At 41.0% G+C, this 19,220-nt stretch overlaps 1 protein-coding gene across 1 annotated transcript in view; it reads right to left on the bottom strand.

Annotated features, from left to right (window-relative positions):
• Window positions 1–19,220, bottom strand: part of TRPC4AP (transient receptor potential cation channel subfamily C member 4 associated protein) — a 36,632-nt gene that overhangs the window by 14,107 nt on the left and 3,305 nt on the right. Inside the window, exons 2-9 of the mRNA XM_065645984.1 lie at window positions 12,547–12,675; window positions 12,183–12,299; window positions 10,895–10,952; window positions 9,763–9,818; window positions 7,897–8,025; window positions 6,528–6,729; window positions 4,383–4,571; window positions 2,568–2,710 (exon numbers count right to left, since the gene is read on the bottom strand). Of these exons, the coding sequence (XP_065502056.1) occupies window positions 2,568–2,710; window positions 4,383–4,571; window positions 6,528–6,729; window positions 7,897–8,025; window positions 9,763–9,818; window positions 10,895–10,952; window positions 12,183–12,299; window positions 12,547–12,675 (1,023 nt within the window). The remainder of the gene's footprint in view (window positions 1–2,567; window positions 2,711–4,382; window positions 4,572–6,527; window positions 6,730–7,896; window positions 8,026–9,762; window positions 9,819–10,894; window positions 10,953–12,182; window positions 12,300–12,546; window positions 12,676–19,220) is intronic.

Raw genomic sequence — 19,220 nt, 5'->3', positions numbered from 1 at the left:
TGACAAAGCCACTGAGTCACAGTCACTGTATGCAATGCACGCGCTCCCTCCCAGACCCCAAACTCATTACAACTACTCAGCTTGTGGCTGCCAAGACCATCCCTGCTCTATGTTCATCCTTCAAACTCCTTTTATTTTTTCCTGTTGCTGCCCAGCTTCACATAAATTGCTCTACTGCTTTCTCAGTACTAAAACTGTTATGATTTTTTATCGCATGCAGTTTGACTCCCTACAGCAGGAGCAAGTAAGTCAGCTGATTGCCTTTCACCACGATACGGATGTGCAAGACAGCCTAGAAAAATCTATAAGGAGCGTAATTTAGGGTGTGACCATAATGAGAAGGTAGCAGATACAGGTCTGCAGTGAAACACCGTTTATCCCCAACGTGGCAGCAGGTAAGAGCCAAGTTCTCAATTTATGCAAGTTAGTCAGCAGTCAAGTTTAAACCAAGGATTTACAGTAAACACTCAGCAACAGGTTGAATTTGTTAGGAAGCTGCATCATGCTTCAAATGCCAGACCATTATGTTGATGATCGCAGTGGACTGAAGGAGGTTTGTGATGCCCTTTAGAAATTCTATGTAAAATTACTCCAATATAAAACCAGTAAGACCTTTGGCTGCTCAGACTGGAAGACCAATATCACAGATCCTGTGCTTTTATTCCTCCCCAGAAAAAGAGATGCCATCAAGCAGCTGAAAGGCTTGTCAGTGAGAGCGCTATTGCAGACACTGCTGTTCCCTGCATGTTGGAGTTTCCAGGTAGAACAGCTCAGCTCCAGTTCTTAATCTGATGGCTTCTCAGAAGGGGAATGGATTCACATATGTCACACAAGTCTTCGAAAGGTTTATGTAGATTAAGGAATGAAGGATTTATCACGTGTTTCAAAGGCAGTGGATTTTACAAAAAGGGTGGCATATAGACAAAGTAGGAATGAAATAAATCTTTCAAGAATTCAATTCCAGTCCTGAATCAGCCCTGGAGAACAAGTGAACTGCCTGCCAGCTTTATCCTTAGACAGTTTCCCCATTTGTGTGGACGAAGCAGTGGCAGAGGCAGAATAAAAAGCTGTTTTCCCAGGAAATTTTTTAAAAAGTCTGCTTTAAAGCTAGCTGATTCAGCAACGTACTTTCTACCTTGTCACATTTGGCAGCGTGGCACTAGAACTGACCCAGGGACGTAAGGAAACCAGCACCCTCAGCTCCCCAAACAGGCAGCAGCAAAATGAGCGCAAGCTGCAAGGAGTGTCTGTGGTATCTATAAAACTGCATTCCTGTGGTGAAATCAGGCAGGGATGAATTATCCGACTTGATACAATGGAAAATGAAGTCCTGCTAACAGATCCATATTCTGGTAGTTCCAGTTATGTCTTGAGCTTCTTTTTTTTTTTTATTTATGCTCAAAAGAAACAGTACTTCTAAAAGGAATGACAACAGGATTATGAGTTTCTTATGGTAGTAATTGTGGTTTCTGCAAGAACTGCTAGTTTCCTCTGGCAATACACAATCTATTTCTTTTTAATGCTAAGGATCCATTTGTAGGTTCAGAGAACAGGTTAGTTATGTTCAAGACCATACTACAAAGACACTTCTATTTTAAACTCAGATTAAGAGACTTAAGAGCCTGCCTGTAGTATTTGTGACTCCTATGCAGTGTGAGGTTACTAGCAAAGAACAAAATACTCAAGAGAAATGTGCTCAAGCAACAGCCCCCCACCACAGTTACTCTTGCCTAATACAAAAGCCCTTCAACAACTCAAAACAATTTGATCCTCCCAGTCTCTAGGGCATCCAAATGCCCCTGCTATTCCAAGCCGCTCTGCTGAACTGAGCGGAATGCTAGTGTTGGAAACCTCTCAAAACTACACCAACGGATTGCCTTTCTTTTCCTAATAAGCTGTTCAAATCAAACTACAGCCAAACTGCAGTGACTGGTTCTTCATAAGCTTATGTGAGGCAGGGAAAATATTATTTTTCATTTTGAAAGCAAGAAATGCAAAAAGGAACAGAGAAGTGGCATTTCTAGGCAGTGCCTAGTGCAGACAGCACCAAAGTGTATCCTTCCAGCTGAGAGTTTAACACCTTGCTCAGCTGAGAAAGGGAACCTACCGCAAAAAAATCACCCACTCACAAATCACAGCAGAGAATTTCAAAAGTGAAAGCAGCTGAAGAAGGGGAAGGCATGAAGTGGCTCCATCCCAGTGCCCCAGGAGAGGGAAGAATTCCTGGTTGCAGCTCCTGCTGCATCCAGGTACATCCACACGCTTCCTCACCAGAGAGACAGGACCCATCACCCAGGACGCATCCTCCTGCACCAGAGCAGCAGCTCTGCAGGGACCAACCAGCCCCGGTCAGCACAACTTGTACCAAACCCTGAGCAGTGGCTCACTCCGGTTTTCCATGATGAAACGCTGCCTGCTTGTTTGGGCATCGCTGCAAGGATGGGATTTTCCCGCCTTTGTGCCTCGAGCTTTGCCCTTCATGGTTTTGTGTGCAAGACCTAATCGATGAGCATTTAAGTCTAAAGACGCATCCACTTGTGCATGTGTGAGCGTTGCCAAGTGCTCACCTGATTCCTTTGTCTCCCCATGAGCAGCACGCAGAGAACATACAACACCTCCAGCTTATACATAATCTCGTGCATGATCTTCATGGACTGTGGAAGCTGTGTTCGCGTTGAGGTGTTCGCCAATCCACTTTCATCCGAAGACTCTGAACAAGATGGCAAAGATGTGAGTGAGACCGAGGCAGCTTCAACAGGAAAGGATTTGTTACAGTTATTTATTTTTTACACCAAAACACTGCAGATATAAGACCAGCACGTCTGCTTGAATCTTCTTCTCAACTAAAACCACTGACATGCAACAAATAACCAATTTAAATTAAACGCTAAGGAAGAAGAAAAAAATATAGCTGGAACTTTTAAAAAATTAATTTTATCTTCTAAATTATTTATTTTCATAATAGGGTAAATGGTGTCATCTACCTAAAACAAGTAGGATCAGCTATATAAATTAACAGACTAAGGCACCAGAAAGGACATGGCAGAAAAGGTAATAAAAGTAGAGGTGAGATTATCAGAAGCATTTACTATTAAACTACTTTAATTTCATACCTCAGTACCAATATACATAGGTTATGGTTAAATAATTTTCATAGCCCTATCTAGAATGACATTGTTAAGGCCAAAAATAGGATAGAACATGCCTTGAATGCAAGTGGAAAAAACATGACAGAAATCACGAGTGACACAGAGAAAGTAAGCAAGGACACAGCAAAACTTGCAGGTTGCAGTTCCAAAGGAGCTGGGTCTCTGCACAATACATAACTAAGCAACTAACTGCCCAGCCACAGCTTAATGTGAATGCTTTTTGAACGCCTGTGAAGAAACAGGAACCAGGCAAACACACAAAAGAAGGAAACCATCAAAGGCTGAAAAGCATCGACACCACCTCTGAGTCAGAAGTCCCTAAGCCGAAAGCCTCTGGAGACCGAGGCCATATTCTAGGAAATACATTTGGGTTTGCTTGGTAACTGGTGGTGTGGGTCAAGAGCTGGGGCTGGGCACGTTTCACCTCAGCAAAATTGCCTTTTGAGTTTTGTTCCACAATACCAAGCACTCTCCAGTTTCCACCAAGTTCTTGTGCATAAAGGTATGGGAGAGATGCTGTTGAAGCATTAATATATTTCTTTTTTTCTGTATTTTCAGAAGTTTTAATGGTTAATAGCTACAAAACTAATGAAGCTGGATAGGGAAGAAAGTTTTCCAAAGAAGCATAGAAGCAAAGATTTAGATACCAAAATTCTGGGATAATTCTACTTCAATACCAAGTACACTTTGAATTCTACGACATACACTGCATTTTTGTAACATCGAAAGGTGAAGAAATAAACCAGGTGCTTGCTTCAAAGCACTTTCATAAGGCTATATTAACACTTCTATATGCTCATCAGGAAAATTTTTTTTTCCCCACGAACTTATTTAAATTTGCTGGATCTACCATTCCTGTTCAAAGAAGGGAATGTTTGCTTGGTGTGAACTATTTGGACCTAAAGCCATCAGCTTCAGTTTTAGAGCAAGATGCCAGTAAAGTCACTTAAGTCAGTTGTGTGTATTTTTGTCACTCCAGGGGAGATTAGTGCTAAGGATGTACAGTGCAACCATCGTTACCTAGGTGAGCAAAGGGCACAGTTTGCCTTGAGACATTTACTTTTGCTAATACGAGAACTTTTGCTACATGAGAACAAAACGGGAGTCAGACCTGAATGCTGACATGTTGGTCTTTTGTGCAAGAAATGGGGAATCAACACCAGTTAAAAGGAAAAACAACAAGGTTAAGATGTGCATCAGCTAACGGTGGCTAGAGGAATGCAAACCAGACACCTGTACTGCTCTGTTCTGCCTCTTCGTTCGCCACTCTCATCAGCGCATCCAGGACCAGCGCGTTGTCCAGCCAAGTGTACCATTCCTCCAGCTCCTGGAGGAAGCTGGAAGTACCTGTTGTTTCAGACACCTTCCGTGTGGCCAGTTTGCACAATCGCTCAATGAAGCCTGGAATATTCAAAAGTGTAGCTAAAAAAGAAAAATGATTTTATTACAATTTAAGATCACCACAGTCATCGAATCCTCTATACCACAAGGTAACAAAGCATCTACGTTAGTAATGGAGTACAACGAAACAAATTCCATCTAGTTAAAAAGATCCAAGGATGGACGAAGTTGGTACACTCTCCTACTAAGGACTGGAAGAGAGTGCACATATCCTAGGCATAATTCAATCAGTGTTCAGTGGGTTTGTGTTGGACTTACACTGGAAAAATATTAGTTCTATCCTACCCTATTTATTTCTGGACAATTCAATTTTCCTGGCACCGCTGTTTTCTAGTTCACAGGAAGTCAATATCAAGGAACCGATCTGGCTGAAAATTAAGCTGGCAGAAATAAGGCAGCTACGCTTGGAAGGGGGCAGCTCCACCTCCCCCTTCCTCTCTGCAATGCCACCTCCTTCATTTTACCTCCTCCGGTGTTTGTGTCAGAGCAAACTGAACGAGCTCACTTCAGTAGCCAGGCGGAAAGCTGTTGGCTTTTTAAGTACTAGTTACCTGAATTAGTTCACTATGGAGCAAAACTGATGGGGAACACGTGACAGCAGCCCCAAGTTAGAGGGTTTTAATTGTTCAAGGACAGAAGTTGCTGGTCTGCAAAATGCTTGGGGAGGTGCTAGGAGCTGCATTTTATCATAAAAGTTTCACAGAATAACTTAATTATAGGATCTATTCATTATAGATAAATGGCTAAGTCTCCGTTACGCACTTGCAGATAAAGTAGAAACGGAAAAAGAATTTGGCTGTGAACAGTATGTGACAAAGTTGTGAGATTCTGCTCTCTGGTACCACCTCTGAAATAAGCTCCATGATGAAGTTTTTGCAATGGAATATGTTTTCCAGTCTTAGACACAGTCTCTAATTCTGCAAACAAAACATGATTACTTAAACATTTGCTTGGCTAAGATCAGTTCTGTGGGATCCAAGCTTATTAAGTTCAACTAATTCAAATTAAACTTTGTACTCACACCTACAAATATTTGTCCATTGCTCTTTACAAGCAAGCTCTGGCGATCATAGGGCAGAAGACAATACTGCTCCCTTTAAAGTTTCCAAGCTTCTGCCTGCTGGATTATGCTATCCATCTCTCACCGGATGCTGTAGAGGTGGTTACAAATGGAGCTAATTGTTCATGGCTAAGATAAAATGTTAGAAGACGGGAGATCCAGCTCCAAGCCCCTTTTTTGCACTTCCCAACATTGTTTGGCATGGGCTTAAGCAAACATCTACTTCAAAAGCCCAAAAGCTTTTCACCATACTAAGAGCTGAAGACAGCAGATCTTACATTTGAGGGTACTCTAAATCTCTCAAATTCACGCTCACCCTTCTAGGCAAGACTTCTGCATTTGAGAAGTACTCAGCAAAATAAGGGAACCTGCACTGTGCTCAAAGTTAAAATTGAGATTGGACCCACAGATTTCCAAGGCTGGTGTGGTTAAGTGTGGGTGACCTGATTAATATTAAACACACTTTCATGTTGATAAAGACAGACAATGTCAGATAAAATCAGAGAAGGAACTGCTCCAACAGCAACCACGTTGACTGCAGTTTTAGTTCAGGAATCCATATTTTAAAGAGGTCACAGAATTACTGAGACTTGCTAAAGGGAAGGTCATAGAAATGACTGAAGGATAAGAAAACAAACCAAATTATTTTAAGCCACTCAGTTCATCAGAGAGGGCTGAAAGGACAGAAATTAGCTCACCTAATTACCAACACCAAATGAAAGCTACAAAGTTTCATTAACAGAAAAGATTGTTTCCAGTAAACTGCTGGAGGGAAGTGAATACAGAAAAATGCTTTATAAGAGACAGAATGCTTACAGTATCCTCCAGAAACACGTGCTAGGGATGTGACATTGAGAAGAGGGAAACTGTACACACTGCTGAGATTCTTCCGCATTTGCTCACATTGTAACAATTACCTTGATTAATTTCAGCTCGAGAAGGACCCAAGTTTTTTTTCTGCTGGGCATTTTTGGCAAGAAGCGTGTGCTTGTCATCGCTTCCCAGGTCGACTTCAGAAATTGTAACAGCCAGGATCCTGCAGAAGGTCGCAAGCTGCTGCTGATCAAAACTGGACACAAGGCTTGCAAGATTGGGAATATCATCCAGCTGGATCATTTCCTGGAGGAGGCAACATCGAGTAAATCACACATGATGTTCAATAAGGGACCACAGACACAGCCTGAAGGCTTTGGCTACAGCTCTTCCCTGGTGAGATCTGAGTGTTATTTCAATATTAGAAGAAGAGAATCAAACAGGCAGTGAAAAGCAAAGAGCCTGAACAAAATCTGTGATTTATAAGTGGTGTCACTTATATTTATCAACTGCAGAAGTGTAGATATCCATCCTTTAAAGATTAAGTATTTAAGTCAAATTTTGGGCACTTTAAAAAACCACAACACAACAACAAAAACTTATTTGACAGACAAATTGCATTTAGGTATTACAAAGCTTAAGTTCAGTTTTCCATTTCTCTCTGTATTCTCACAGACAAGAAATGAAGAAAAAAACCCACATGTCAGTCTTTTTCATCAGAAGATACTAAAAATGTTGAAAACAGTTTCTAGAAAAAGAAAAAAACCCCACAACAACAAACCACAACAAAAAACACACAAACACAAAACCAAAACCATTTCTGTTCAGACAAATTAAGCTGGTTTTCTATCTCAGGAAGTACATCATCCTCAACTTTACCCCAAAAAAACAACCCACCAATAACAGAATTCTGACCCTCGCCACAAAATGTACATAGACACATTTTATTTAGGGTTTTCCCAAGGTTACACATCTAATATTTTATTTGCATCACAGCAGGGCACTAAGCTGTAATGATGCTGGCAAGCAAGTTAAAAAAAAAAGAATTTGTGCAGAAGACACAAGTGCACTGTTCCCCCAGCCCACAACTTCTCAGAGGTGACAAACCCCAAGGTAAGAGACAACCACAGGAAGCCTTCTAAAATATTTGAAGTGTAATCAGAAGAATTTATGAAGTTCATTTTCTTTATCTGAAACACTGGTTGTACTTTAATGACAGGTAGGTAGTCACCCCATCATCCTCTGCAATCCATGCAAAAGCATTACGAGTACGATAACATGCGTAATTTGGCTTCTGTATGAAATGTGACTGAAGTTAATGAGCACTGTAAACAGTCAGGTTTCAAATAAGTTACAAGAAGTGAGCATGCTAGCTTAGGTGATTATCTTCAGGAACTCTTCAAAGAAACAGCTGCCTTCCCTCTTACTGGCCTTCAAAACTGTACAAATGAAATTAAGAAATGAGTAACTAACCTTTTTGACTCCCAGGATATCTTCAATGAGCGTTGCAGTTTGTAGGAATGTCTTTTTGTTTGTCATCAGGGTAAACAGGAACAACACAAAGTCATTTCTTTCTGCCAGTCGCCTTGTGACTCCTTCCGTCTAGAAAGCAGACCCAGAGTCAACCTTGACAACTCACACAGCACATGCAGGACAGTCTTAGAAACAATATGTTATCGAATTAACTATTCCTGAAACCAGGAAACACTGTGTTTATGGTGACCAAAACTAGTTCCAGTACTTGTTTGAAGTTAACATGATGCGTGCAAAAACTACAGGCTCCAGGATGAGACGCTTCATCTCAAGGCAGTTGTTTACTTGCCTCGATCAAAACTGAACACCGCACGTCTGGAAATACCTCAGAGAGGCTTGTCTCTGCTTTCCCATGCAAACTGGAACCAGCTCCGGTCCATGCTGTGTAGAGTAGTCCCTGGTTTCCTCCTAAGCTCTAGCATTGCTCACAGCTGGGCAGAGTCTGAGCAACCAGAACTGAGCATTGGCCTTAATGAACTCTGTGATGAACGCAAACATCATGCTAAAGCACAAACTCGTGTTCATCAAGGCCAGCTTTCATGCTCTGATCTCTGCTGAGAGCACGGCCAGCCTGTTCGGGAATTAAATGTAACTTAAAACTACATCCTTACCACTTCATAGAATCATAGAATCATTTCAGCTGGAAGAGACCCTCAGGATCATCGAGTCCAACCATAACCCAACCTAACTCTAGCACTATGTCCCTAAGAACCTCGTCTAAACACCTTTTAAACCCCTCCAGGGATGGTGACTCCACCACTGCCCTGGGCAGCCTGTTCCAATGCCCAACAGCCCTTTCCGGGAAGAATTTTTTCCCAATATCCAATCTAAACCTCCCCAGTGCAACGTGAGGCCATTTCCTCTTGTCCTAAAGCTGTCTATTTGATATGACTGACACATTACCAGTGCTCACACAACTAGACTAGCTCAGACACTGCCTGAATATTTACACATAAGAACGCTTAATATGGCACACACATTTCTGTGATCCTGAACACTTCTCATTTAAGACAGTCCCATCATACTGAAGTGCATTAAAACAGCAGCTAGTCTATAAATTGCAAACTTGTTTCTTATCATGTCACACTATTTACAATTAGCAAAAGTTGCACTACCTGTAGCTAAAAAAGAAACAATCACGTAAGGAAAAAGTGTTCTCTTCCCCCTCTCATGTGTACAGATACTTAGTAGTGAGAACATGATCTATTAAGACTTACACTCTCAAGATCAGGTTGATGTCTTTGGAGGAGCACCAAGCCAGTAAGTGCCTTTATAAAAAATTGTGCTAAACAATGCTCCTAGATTATGACATGATAAAATATATGATTAAGTAAACAATCCTCTGGATGTTCCCTGCATGTATAATACGAGGCACACACTTTTAGCTTCAGAATTTTAACAGCCAGGTATTTCAATAGGTCTTTAAGCCAGTGTCTTCCTTAGACCTGATCTGCCAGCAACTGAACTGATATTTCAGGCCCTGAAGAAGCTGCAGGATTAAACTTAAAATATTTTGCCAGCACTGCTACTGAACAAAACTAGTTTGAATACAACAAAGGCTGACATGGCTTTTCTATGGAAACACAGGTACAGAAAGATCCAAACAAGAGGATTTAAACTTGACTATGTGGTTAAAAAACATAAATTGAGTAACACATCAAAATATAGGGCAATCCTATATTTAACTGAAGGAATTTTAATTGAAAGTTTCAGGGTAAGTTTCAATTATGCTTAAAAAAGTCTGTTTGTTGTCTTAAGTAAAACATGACCAGCAGAAGAACACTGTTCCACAGCAGTTGTACTTACACATATACACGTGTTGTACAGTATGCTTAAACAGTCCTTGATGAGGTCATCGCTTACTGCAAAACAGAAAACATATTCACTAGCTATACACCGGTGAGAATTTCAAGCTAACTGCTAGCTCAGAGCCTATGTGCAAATGCCTTGGATGTCAGAAACCAGAGGAACACTCTGTACCTGACCTGTTCACAGGCTTTCTTCCAAAATTACTGTCAGCGCTGCCTAGGACCACAGAAAGAGATGCACTTGTGGTCTAGTGCACTTCTTAGTCACACACAGAAGACGACGACAGGGGTGTAGACAGTAGTATTGGAAAAATATCAAAAATCAACTCAAAATTTGTCAATATAAGAAACTGCGGAAAGACACATTTGCTCCAATTATTAAGCATGGGGGGAAAAACAAAAAGGACAGTTCACACAGTTTTCTCCAAGCAGCATCAGAAATTCATAGAAAAGCTTTCAATCTGATTTACTCCAGCATTTGAATATTTAAACTAAGTTTTCAGTACAAACATCCATCAGCTGCCTCTAGCCCAAGTTCATGTTTGAAGTTCCCTGGCTGACAGGCATGGAGCACACCAGGACATTTCCTTTCTTCAGAGGCTTCGGGGAACCAGCAGAGTCAGAGAGAAGAAAAGTGAAAACATTAAACTAAAGCTGCTCCAGCAGGAAAGTTGCACTGAAGCTGCTGCACCCCATTGGCAAGTCCTCCTTGGAGCAATTTGGAAATTTGAAGCCACTGTGCCTACATGAGGCAAACGGCATGCTTTTCACTACCTCGCAATCACTTTAACTCCTGTTCCATAAAAAATATTTTGTGGCTTATTATCAATAATCGTTAAGTGTAGCTATAGCCACAGTAACAACAAAAGTTTCCAGTGATTGCGGATTTACTGCATTGAGAGAAATAATGTTATGCTGAGTGCACGAATCCTCCCAAGCTGTGCTTCCCAACAGGTGACTATCCTAAATCCCATCGCAATTCAGTGCTGCAGAGAACAAAGAAACCAATGATTCATTTAGGAACAGGAAATTGCTGGTATGGAAAGGGAGTGACAGAAAAATAGAATAATTTCTGTCGGATAGAGACACAAGGCAAGAATGAAAAGAAGATAAAACATTCATTAACTTACTTTTCTGTTTCTTTTTCTGTGTAATAAGAGTTGGTCTCATGAGAATTTCGACTAAAAGCTGTAACAACAAGGTAAAGAATTAAAGGAATAATCACTGGGATACAAGTAACCAATCAATTTATCAGTGACAAAACCAAACTTAGTCCTGTCTCTGCTGAAGTCACAGGCAAATAATGGAAGCTCTACAATCAAAATCCCAACAGCATCAAAATTACATTGACAAAAAATACTTGTATTTACCCTGAAAAAATAATAACAGTTGTATAAAACAATCTCCCACTGGCAAGTTTTAAAGAATTTGAGTCTGCAAAGAATGTAGTTTCACATGAACCCAACACACATACTTATTTTAATATGAAATGTAAATACGGTTTCTGTGCATTCTTATGTTAAAAGCACTTCTATGGGAAGTATAGCTATTACCCTTTAAAAACAAGGAAAATTTAGAACATTTTCATACAATGATCTAAACTGCTTGGATAGCTGAAGACTTTTGTCCTCAGTTGGCAGGATACTAGCAACTAAACTGGTGCTAATTTCAAATCAACATAACCTAAATACAAGTTTTATTTCAGTAAAATGTAACAAGAGAGAAGTAGCAAAGACACTGTTTAGTCAGACCAAATTAAAAAAAAAAAAAAACCCACACAGGAAGAAAGTGTCAATCAGTTCACTGGAAAAATACAAATCACACATTTCTAACGAAAGCTACAATCCCAGAGTCTATCGCCATCAGATTGAGCAAACTTGGGTATTTGCGTAATGTAGAATTAAAACAAATAAACAAAAAGACAAATTGCCAGGAAGCCTACAGAAACCTTGCAATTCTGTTTAAAAACCTTTCCACGGGTGAAGTAGTCAGCACCCCATGCCAGCAATAAACACAGACACCCTGGCTGAGAGTGGCCCAGTGCGCTTAAAAAACCACCACACAACCTTCAGTGGTTACTGGAATTGTCAGTACTGCAGTATTTCATCTCACAACTAGAAAACATTTGCAACAGTTTTCATTGAGAATCTAGAGGACCCACCTTTTTAAAGTTAAAAACAGACTATCTGAAGAAACAGTCAGGTCTTCCATATCATATAAGAAGAAGCACCTCACTTTTGATGACATAATACCTTGGAATGCTTATGTATATCAATACCTTCTAATGCTTAACATAAATGGGTAGAGTAATTCCGTAGCTTGCATTCAGAAGCTTCAAAGTCTCAAAGACCTCACAGATTTCTCAGTGGTATGACTATCATGCAGAAATCTTTTGTATTGTTGAAAAAACGCACTTACATCGACTCCTCCAAATAAGTCAAATGTGTATGTATTTGGGAAAGTTGACTCTTGAGCAGCTTTTCTATCTTCTGTAACAAATGCCATGGCTTCCATTGAAAGAAGTGGAGATATTTCCTGCGTGCAGTAAAAACCAAAAAAAAACCAGAGTTCAAAGAGAAAACCGCTCATCAGTATAAACACAACCAGCTATCTGGGTGATCTAACAAATTACATTCATTCCTAGCTCTTATCTACCAGTCAATTCACAGATATTATCACGCCAACAGTTTCAAAAATTAGTTAGAATATGATCACAGTAGACTTTACAGAAAGCAACAACAAAATAACCCATAGCTTTCGGGAAGAACAGTGCAGACAGTACCTTTAAGATGCTTTGGCACTGGGAGAAGTCGCTGTTTGGGTGGCTGTGTTCATACAGCTTTTGCAGCAGTAAGGGAATCCCATTCCATTTTGCTTGTTTATCTCTTTCTTTTAACAAGGCCTCTGTGATCTGCAACAAAGAATATAATTCCCATGTATCCAATGCTTCACAACCAGGAAAACACCCTTATCACCTCTCCAAAATGTAAGTATCAGAATATCACAGAAAAATAGTTTATTGTAGAGAGTACCATTATGAAATCCAGTACCTCCTTCCACGGGGCAATTTATCCAGGACGGGTAGCTGCAGAATTTTACAGATGGTCGAAGTGTCTTAAGCTTACAAGGCTTAAAGCAGCTGTTATCATTTAGAGTACTTAACCTCATTGCATATTTTTATATTCATCAAATATTTTAAAATGGGAACACGTTAGTCTCTAAATAATTCCATTGGTAGAACTCTATTGACAGGTCACTGAAGGAGGAAATGGGTGCTCGACACTACCAAAATCTACACTAGACTAAGGTAGACACAACACTAAAGATGGAAAGGCTTAATTACTCATCACATTCAGCCAGTAATGAGTCAGTCAAGTCCCTGAAGTCATTAGTTATCATAGCAATGACCCAAACCACTAAGATTTACAAGCAGATTCCAGATGAACTTATCAAAGATCCAGTGAAAATTTCCTCCGTAGTCTTGGTCGGCTTATAAACAGAGAACAACATCAGTAGAACGACAGTGGCATTATCCCCTGGGAAGCAGGTTGCAACCACAAAACACACCTTAGCATTTGCTACTACATTTGTGCAAAGCTTTCTCCAATTTTCCTCCTCCTCCCCAAAACATAAAAAAGAATTTCTCAATATTCACCGCTATATTTTACACCTGAAAAAATATGAAGTAGCAACACGAGGGTAATAAATGTTCTGCTTAGAATCCACAGAAGATGTTTTGAAGCCTGAACGCTTCCAGGTTACTGCCAGCAGATGCAGTAAAGGAGGAGTTTTTCATTAAAGTTCATCTTCCAGTCAATGCTGACCAAAATTTAACCCCCTTCCTTAAGAACCAACCCTGAAATCACAGAATGTCAGGGATTGGAAGGGACCTCAAAAGATCATCTAGTCCAATCCCCCTGCCACAGCAGGAACACCTAGATGAAGTTACACAGAAATAGGGACTTATTCTTGTACAGAAAGGCAAGGCAGACAACAATAATTACAGTCAGAAGGATTTCTGGCTGGTTTTACAAAATATTTACATGCCCTCCAAATAAAAAAACAAATTCGGGAAAAAAACCTCAATCCTCAGGCCAGCAAAACTGCATCTCAATACGACCTTCGTGGATTTTCTCTTACTGCCAGGTCTAAACCTCTAAGCCGTTCTCATTCTGTATGTATCACTCCCCAGACTTTTCTGGGGTTAACTTGCTTTGTTTCCTTCCAGCCTTCATTGTTAATAGTTAACAGCCAGGAAATTTTGTGTCTTATTGTTTCAGCCAAGACATCCTTCTCAAATACACCTCAGTGTACAATTCCAAAGAGCCATTCGATTCCTGATTACACAATTACACGCAAATATACCCTAATTTCTGACTGAGAATTTAACCCTTTTCTCTGCCTGTTAGACGGCATACAGGAAGACCAGAAAACTCATACAAGCACATGAAAACTCAGACTGGCAAAATCAGCTGCTATGGGTCATTCTTCTTTGAAGCTTCTCAGATACTTAAGAGTTCCTCCCATGATACAATACCCAAATTTGTACATAACTAAGAATTTCAAGGCTCTTGAAGTATCGGGTTTTTCTTGCTTCAAGGAGTGACCGAAGCAGCATGAGCAAATATGGCATATAAAACTCTCAAGTTTTTAACTTTTCTCTGTTTTCTGACTTCCAAATAAGAGTCAGCAACCATCACTGCTGGAAAATGACACCGAGTTCCTTCCGCTGAGCCTATTCTCATAACAAATAGCAGGTCGAAACTAGAAAGTCAAACTGGCTTCTCATCATCTGCACTGTAATGGGTCAGCTCCTCTGAAGTCACAAATTTCCATTTCTCCTTGTAACAGCCAGCACAGAGAGAGTAAGAAGAGCCACTGCCCCATTTCAGGTGTGGGAGGAACACACAGCCCCACGAGAGGTGGGAGGAACCGAGTTAATTGCTGAGTAAAGTGCAAAGAACACAGAGCAAAACACCAGGGAAAGAATCCAAGTCTCTGGCTCTAGCTGATGTGGAAGATACCACGGGCAACGATGACACGTATGGGCTGCAATCTCAGGTTCCAGTAGCACAGCACAGAATTCAGCATTCAAGTGTGCTCAGAAAAGGCCAAAAGCCCCTAATCGATGTTAAAACCTTGTCCTGGGCTCCATCCCACAGTTGTTAACCACACGTACGCTTCTTGGTTTGGGGCAGGATCCATCTCCATTCTCAGTTCTGCACTAGTAGGTTTTCCTCTCCCTCTCCCAGCCTCTGAGAGATGGTCACTTGTGCTGATCTGCAGAAAACTTTCAGAACTGAAATTCTGAAAGAATGAGGCAAATGTTTCCTTGCTCTCATCTTCTTTTAACTGCTTCCCAAAAAAAAAAAAAAAAGTTTATTTCTCTTGATTTAATGCATGTCTTTGGTTTCATTGTAAGCTCTAGCTTGTGGTCCCTCTTCTGTAGTTAGGAGGCTACTCTGGCTCTGAGTATTTCCATTGTGGTGGGGCAGTATTTGCCAGTGCAAAGATTTTTTGATTCTGTAGAGAGATTAAAATTCAATTAAATTGTATGGAGCTGTCTTTCTTTACAACCATTTTGGTGAAAAATGGCATCCCATGATTTCTGTAATAGCAGTTGGTCAATGGTTTTCATTTATAAGAAAAGTTGCTTTCCTTTATGCTCTTTTTGGGCAGACGTTATTGAATAGTCATCAAAATTAGCACTGGGTCTTTGGGGGCCCCCTTCCGTCTCCAGCATTTTTTCTGTCTCATCCAAGCAGGATAAGCTCAATCCAACACTGACTTCTCAGAAATGTTCTTCATTCACTGAATCGCTCTGGACAAAGTCTTTTAAATCTTACATACAAAGCTTGAGAAGTTAAACACTATCTAGCAAAAAGTGGAGGTTGCAGAAGTCCAGCTGGAAATGGTATAAATTAAAAGAAAGGGCCTACCTGGTGGTTGCAGGAGTTATGAACCATCACACCTTACTGGCATTAGAAGACAGAGTAAGTACCAATTAGTGGGAAAACAAAAGAACCCATGGCAAGACTTCCCTACCACCCAGGTTCAGTAAACCAAACTGGTACAAACGCCACGACACCACAGAGTCATTTCTCAGAAGTTTGCTGTAACACATCCAAGTTTTGAATCACAAACCAGGAGAGCCGGGGCTGGCATGTTGTGGCTCTCCAGAAGCGGTACGGACCTGCTCCGGTGCAGGCACAGAGCTCCCAAAACACATCACAGCCCAAATCCAGCTGTACGACAGCAGTTTTACACCGGAAGTTTACCAAATGCTGTTCACCAGCCCTGCGATCAGATACTGGCCCAGTACCAGCCATCTACCACTCCTCTAGCTGGGCCGTTGAAGGGCAATCAAAGACTTTCAAGAGGATTTAAATACAGAGTTAAAAATGCGTCATCAAGTCCATCCGAGACTGCAGAGCAGACTGAGTGGTTTTCTCTTTAAAGTCTCCCAAAGGCCAGGATTTCCCAGGAGATTATTTACGAGACTGATAACCACCACAGGAATACTTTCCTACTACAGAGTTTAAACAACTTCTGTGCATAATTTTTCTTGAAAGTATACAAAGGGCTGAACAAAGACAGTACACTCAAATCTAAATATTTCTTTTAAATTTCTTTCTACTCCTCTTGAGTTATAAATCTCTTTAAAATGCTCCAGCATCCATTAACATAATGGTCAATAAACAATTATGAATAATATCTAAATCTTCACCAAGTCACATTGTTATGTGTTAATATTTACCTAAATCCACCCCTTGATGAGCGCTGTTCCCCTTTTCTTTCTCCCCCTCCACTTTGCTGTAGGATTTGCTACCATTGCTCCTACCCACGACTACTTTCCCCCAGGCACAGCCTCTCCAACGGAAGCAGCTTATCCTCCCTCTGCCTGAGGAAGGAATTGTTGCCCCTGAGGGTGGTGAGAGCCTGGCCCAGGTTGCCCAGAGAGGTGGTAGATGAACTATCACTGGAGATATCCCAGGCCAGGCTGGACAGGGCTCTGAGCAACCTGAGCTGGTGCAGATGTCCCTGCTCATGGCAGGGGGGGCACTGGGGGAGCTGGGAAGGGCCCTTCAACCCAAATTGTTCTGTGGTTCTATTCTCTGTGCCCTTGCCCCTGCACACAGTCAGAAACGCGTCACAAACCTTGCCCAAATACTTGTTACTGGCCTCAGATCTCTTGTAGTTACAATTTCTTCAAAATGCCTTTCAGTGAGGATTTTCCTTTCCATTTGTGTTCCTGCATTGAGACAATTTTCACTGCCCTACAAAATAAACCTCTGATTTTCCTAACCTTGTCTCCACCACTTTTAGAAGCTGTGGTCGGTGACACATCTCCACGTCTTCCCATAGTTGCTGATGAACTGAAGGCACAAGAACACAAAAGTAGTAAAATATCACAAGCTACCCCTCCCCTTTGCTCTCCAGAGTATGAGTTACACTTTCCTAATAAGATAAGGCCTTTATTTCACATTTTACCCTTCAAACATTTTGCTGTTTTGCTCAACACTCACCACAGGAGGGTGTTTTAAAAGCGTTTTCTGTGATCTTTCAAAAAGCAAAAACAGTGACTCAGGTGCCCAAGCATCCCTCATAGCACTAAAGAATTCATGCTGTGATGGATTTTACAGCTATGACGCATCAGCTGTAATTCTTCTTGATTCAATTTTTTGTTGCAATCATGCATTAAGCCAAGATTGGAAGTCCTTTGAAAAAAAGCAGAATTTCCATTCCCAGCATTTTCCATTACCGCTTTTGAAGTATATATTCAAATGTTCTGAGAGTTTAAGAGGAAAAAGAGGCACAAGATTATGGAACTAAAGGAGCAGATGCAAGCACATGGTCTCTACATATTTTTAACAAAAATCAAAGCCTTTCCATATCCTTTCCTTCAAACCTTTCATGCCATACCTTTAAAAACCAGGAAACTAATATTTGCGCGGTTAAATATTTATTTTTCCTCTGAACAGTAATAACCTAGGAAGTCATCTCTGATAGACTGCCAAGAGAGCGATTATTCAGTATTTTGGGGAGTGCCCTGTCATCCCAGCTCTTCACCATATTTTCCTTTCCAGTTGCTAACAAACGCCCAGCAGTCTGGCTAAGCTGCCTCTTTCCTCACCCAACTTTTCACAATAAAGCCCACAATCAAGGTGAACAACGCCCACTGCCCCCAGGTTTGCACTTGAGCACAAGGGCATGCTACAGAAACACAACTTCTGGCTTGCACGGTGATTGTGGAAAGTGTTTCAAGGAAGATGCTGTGAACTTGTCCAGTCCCCAGCTGGGTCTTTCACGTGTAGCTCTGATCAAGAACACGTCAGAGCCCCTTAAAAAGAAACTCTGCTGGTGATATTAGCCTGGGAGAAGCCTGCGTAAGAGCATCCATTTCCAGCCTCTCTCCACACTTCAATTCTTCAAAGTGCCGATCAAGTTTCTCATAACTAGTGTTTCTCCGTAACTGTTCTCCATAACTAGTCCCTTCTCCTGCAGACTCAAAAGCACGAACCCAGGGACAGGGGTCCTAGGACAAAAACTTCTAGCCAGGTCAACCATCCCCACAAGTCCCAGCCTACTGCTCTACCCACCGCCACTGGAAGAAGAGCAAGCCTACCAAGACAAAGGACAGGTCTCACAAATCTCAAAACCCCACAGCGTTTCCAAGAGCAGAACAATCCCAACACAGATCTTGAACACCAGCAGCTCTTTAAAGCCACTACAGAATCTACCAGATAGTAATAATAGTTATTAATGATCTTACCCCCAGAAAAAAATAAATCAACTAATGTAAATTTATATTAACTCCTCAGCGATTACTTTTTCATTGGAACTGCCTAGGTTTTTTCTTTAATTCATTTTGAAAAAAAGCAAAATCTGTAGGGATATCTAGGAAAAAGCAGACGGGCAAGGAATATCAGATCTACAGCAGTTTTCTTTCTACTCCAGTCACACAAAATAAGACTTAAGTCTAACACCGTCACTTTTGAGCATTTCTAGCATATAACAGAGCTCTGGCCCCTGCTACATAAAAAGCATGTCCAGGCTTTCCAGTATTCGCTCACTGTCCTCTGCTGAAGAGGTATAAGCCTGCTAAGACCCATACAATTAGAGCTACTAAAGTGGATTATATTCATGTGATTTTTTTTTGTGGTGGTGGTGTTGTAAGGAGGAAACAAAACTGATTAGAAACAAAATATTTTCTCAGAGTTAGAAAACTACTATGGACTCTTCATAATCTGTAATGGTAGGAGCTAGAAATGTGGATGTCTGAAGCAGAAAATGTTAAGGGAAGCACCTATTCCTAGGGAGAGCAGATCAGGAAATACAGCTGGAAAAATGGACTATCTTTTTGCCATTCTGATTGTTTCAGCTAAGCCTTGGCAACCCTGTGAGAGCATCAGCAGCGCTGACGATCTGCTCCTGGGACGGCACCAGAAGCACACT

Source organism: Caloenas nicobarica, chromosome 15 (genome assembly GCF_036013445.1).
Source record: "Caloenas nicobarica isolate bCalNic1 chromosome 15, bCalNic1.hap1, whole genome shotgun sequence".
Taxonomy (NCBI): domain Eukaryota; kingdom Metazoa; phylum Chordata; class Aves; order Columbiformes; family Columbidae; genus Caloenas; species Caloenas nicobarica.
The sequence above is the reverse complement of the archived record's forward strand: the minus strand, read 5'-3'. Positions and strand labels throughout refer to the sequence as shown.